This window comes from Oryzias melastigma, unplaced genomic scaffold, assembly GCF_002922805.2.
Source record: "Oryzias melastigma strain HK-1 unplaced genomic scaffold, ASM292280v2 sc00247, whole genome shotgun sequence".
Lineage (NCBI taxonomy): Eukaryota > Metazoa > Chordata > Actinopteri > Beloniformes > Adrianichthyidae > Oryzias > Oryzias melastigma.
The window spans coordinates 222,254-224,886 of NW_023416889.1; the positions used below are offsets into that span (position 1 = coordinate 222,254).

General features: G+C 45.8%; 1 protein-coding gene across 1 annotated transcript in view; it reads right to left on the reverse strand.

Annotated features, from left to right (window-relative positions):
- Positions 1-1,430: 1,430 nt before the first annotated feature.
- ascc3 (activating signal cointegrator 1 complex subunit 3) overlaps positions 1,431-2,633 on the reverse strand; it is a gene marked incomplete at its 5' end in the record, with an annotated part of 74,205 nt that continues 73,002 nt past the window's right edge. Inside the window, 1 exon segment of the mRNA XM_024262287.1 lies at positions 1,431-1,940. Within this exon segment, the coding sequence (XP_024118055.1) occupies positions 1,817-1,940 (124 nt within the window). The 3' untranslated portion in view covers positions 1,431-1,816.

Sequence of the window (2,633 nt, forward strand, 5' to 3'; positions counted from 1 at the left end):
ACAGCCCAAAATAAGGTGACGCCCCTGAAATTTGCATAGACAGAGCTCATTGGGACACGCAGATTACCTCCAATGGTAAAACGCCTCAAATCCCCACGGATTGGGCGATTCTGGCCCTGCCTCCCAGTTTGAAAACCCTCGCGCGCTGGCCAGGAGCCCTTTTGCCCACTCCCTCCTCTTGCCATCTTCCTGCATTCCTGCTCTCTTCCCTTTTTCTTTGTTCCTGAAGGCTTCCCCCCCAGGCTCAACAACACGCCTCTAAGCTAACTGCACAAGCCTGAGAAGCCAGAACTGGAGCAGAACAGAAACATCTAAGTTCTTCTAGTCTTAAGATCACGTTTTTCTCGCGCGCTTTCTTTTCAACATTTTTGTCTTCCGTTTATTTCATAGACTGATTCCAACTTTTTACCATTTTTGATGCTTTTATTTGAAACTAATTTTTAATGCTAGACCAGTCGATAAGTCTCATTGTCCGGCCAGCTTTGCGACTTATACTTTTGGTCACAAAACGGAGTAGAGAAATCGTTCGACCACCCCAGAGGCTAAGTGACTGAACAGAGCAGAACCAGCAGAACCGCAGGTTCCCTTTCCTTCTACACCTGGCTGCAGACCTCGCCTCCACGGCCCGCCTGAACCATCCGGCTAGGAACGGGACCAACCACCCTTCCTGGCAGAGCAGATCCAGATCTACAGACCACCGGTGAGAAGTCGAACTTCGCTCATACAGTCAACTGCTGGTGGTTAGAACAAAGATTAACTATTTTTGCAAGAGTAACATCTTTGCCCCGTTTTGAATTCCTCCTTTTAAGAATAGCTTATTCTCAGATCAGTAACATCACCTTTTTTATGCACAACACACACTTAATGCATCCACACATTTAGCTTTTTCTACCTCAATATTGTGTGTCTTTTCTTCTCATTTACCTATTTCTAGTTATTAGTTAAAGTTATATTCTGTGTTCCACACATGTTGATTGCTTTCCATGCTTTTACGTCCATTATTTCTGCTTGTTTAACCTCATGTTATTCAATAAATATTCAAAAGGACATCGTTGTTTGATATCATTGTTTTCTTCTTTGTGGCAAAGTCACTTCACAGGGTAAAGACACTCACGCTAAAATTGAGAGACTGATTAATTGATTACTTTATTGATTAGAAGTAGCGGCTAATCATTGATGAGTAATATTTTCCTTCATTAAGAAGGTGGTACCCCGAGGATAATTTTATTAAATTTCAGTTTAATAAAGTTTATATTGTTCAACCAACTTTGGGATTGAATACTTCATATTCACCCCTTTCACGCTACACTAGTCGGACCGAACCTGCAGGTCTGCAGTGAGAAAACTCCACCAGGTGGATAAATGAGGCGTAAAGAACCTGAGAGCTCCAAGATGGGCTTTAGATTTGTGTCAATAGAAGTATGAAGACACCATTTTTGAATGTTTATTTTACAGCGAAGTTCTACTGACAATGAACAGTCGTATCAAGGACTACAGTCCAAGTACAGGCAGAGATCAGCTCAGTGCTGCTGATCCATCCTGTTGGTCCAGAACCCGGGAGTCCATTCTGTCTATGCATCACCTAATGGCATGTTCTTCTCTTCACCAGATCGCAATAGGCTTTGCCTTCAAAACCTGCTGTCACATGCTCTGTCTCTCTGATTCATTCTACAAACTTTTCGGATGCAGTTAAAAGTACAGTTAAGTACAGTTTTCCAACACTACATCTCAAACTCAGAGAAGAAAAAATTAACATCTGAATTGAGTGTGAGACTCAGCAAAGCAGTGGTCCAGTGAGCTAAAACTAAAGGGTTGCTCAGTCCGACACCTCCGTGTTGACCTGAGCTGCGATGCTGGCAGGCAGAACATTCAAGTGCAGGTCGTACTGTTGGTCCAGGCCCAGGTAGCTGTCACTCATCACGTAAAGTGTGTAGATGTACCTGGAAACAGAAGGAGACGGCAAAGAAGATGAGATCCTCCCCTCCTGCTAAAACCTCTACAGAGGTTCACAAGTGAGGATCGATGGCTGTTACACCACCATCACCTGCACACAGGTGTGGACTTGAGGGCAATGTCAAAGTCCCAATATGACATGTTTCCTATTGTTTGTGCTTCCTCTTGGCAAGGTGCCCATTGTAAATAAGTCGCTCTTAAGGGTTTTACAGTGAGGAAGATAAGAATCTGAACACTGTTGACCGCTGACTGACCATATACAGACCGCTGACGGACCTCATACGCACCACTGACGGACCACATACGGACCGCTGACGAACCTCATACAGACCGCTGACAGACCACATACAGACCACTGACAGACCTCATACAGACCGCTGACGGACCTCATACAGACTGCTGACAGACCACATACAGATCGCTGACGGACCTCATACGGACCGCTGAAAGACCACATACGCACCGCTGACGGACCTCATACGGACCGCTGAAAGACCACATACGCACCGCTGACGGACCACATACGCACCGCTGACAGACCACATACAGACCGCTGACGGACCACATACGCACCGCTGACAGACCTCATACGGAGCGCTAACAGACCTCATACGGACCGCTGATGGACCTCATACAGACCGCTGACGGACTTCATACGGACCTCATCGGGACCTCATACG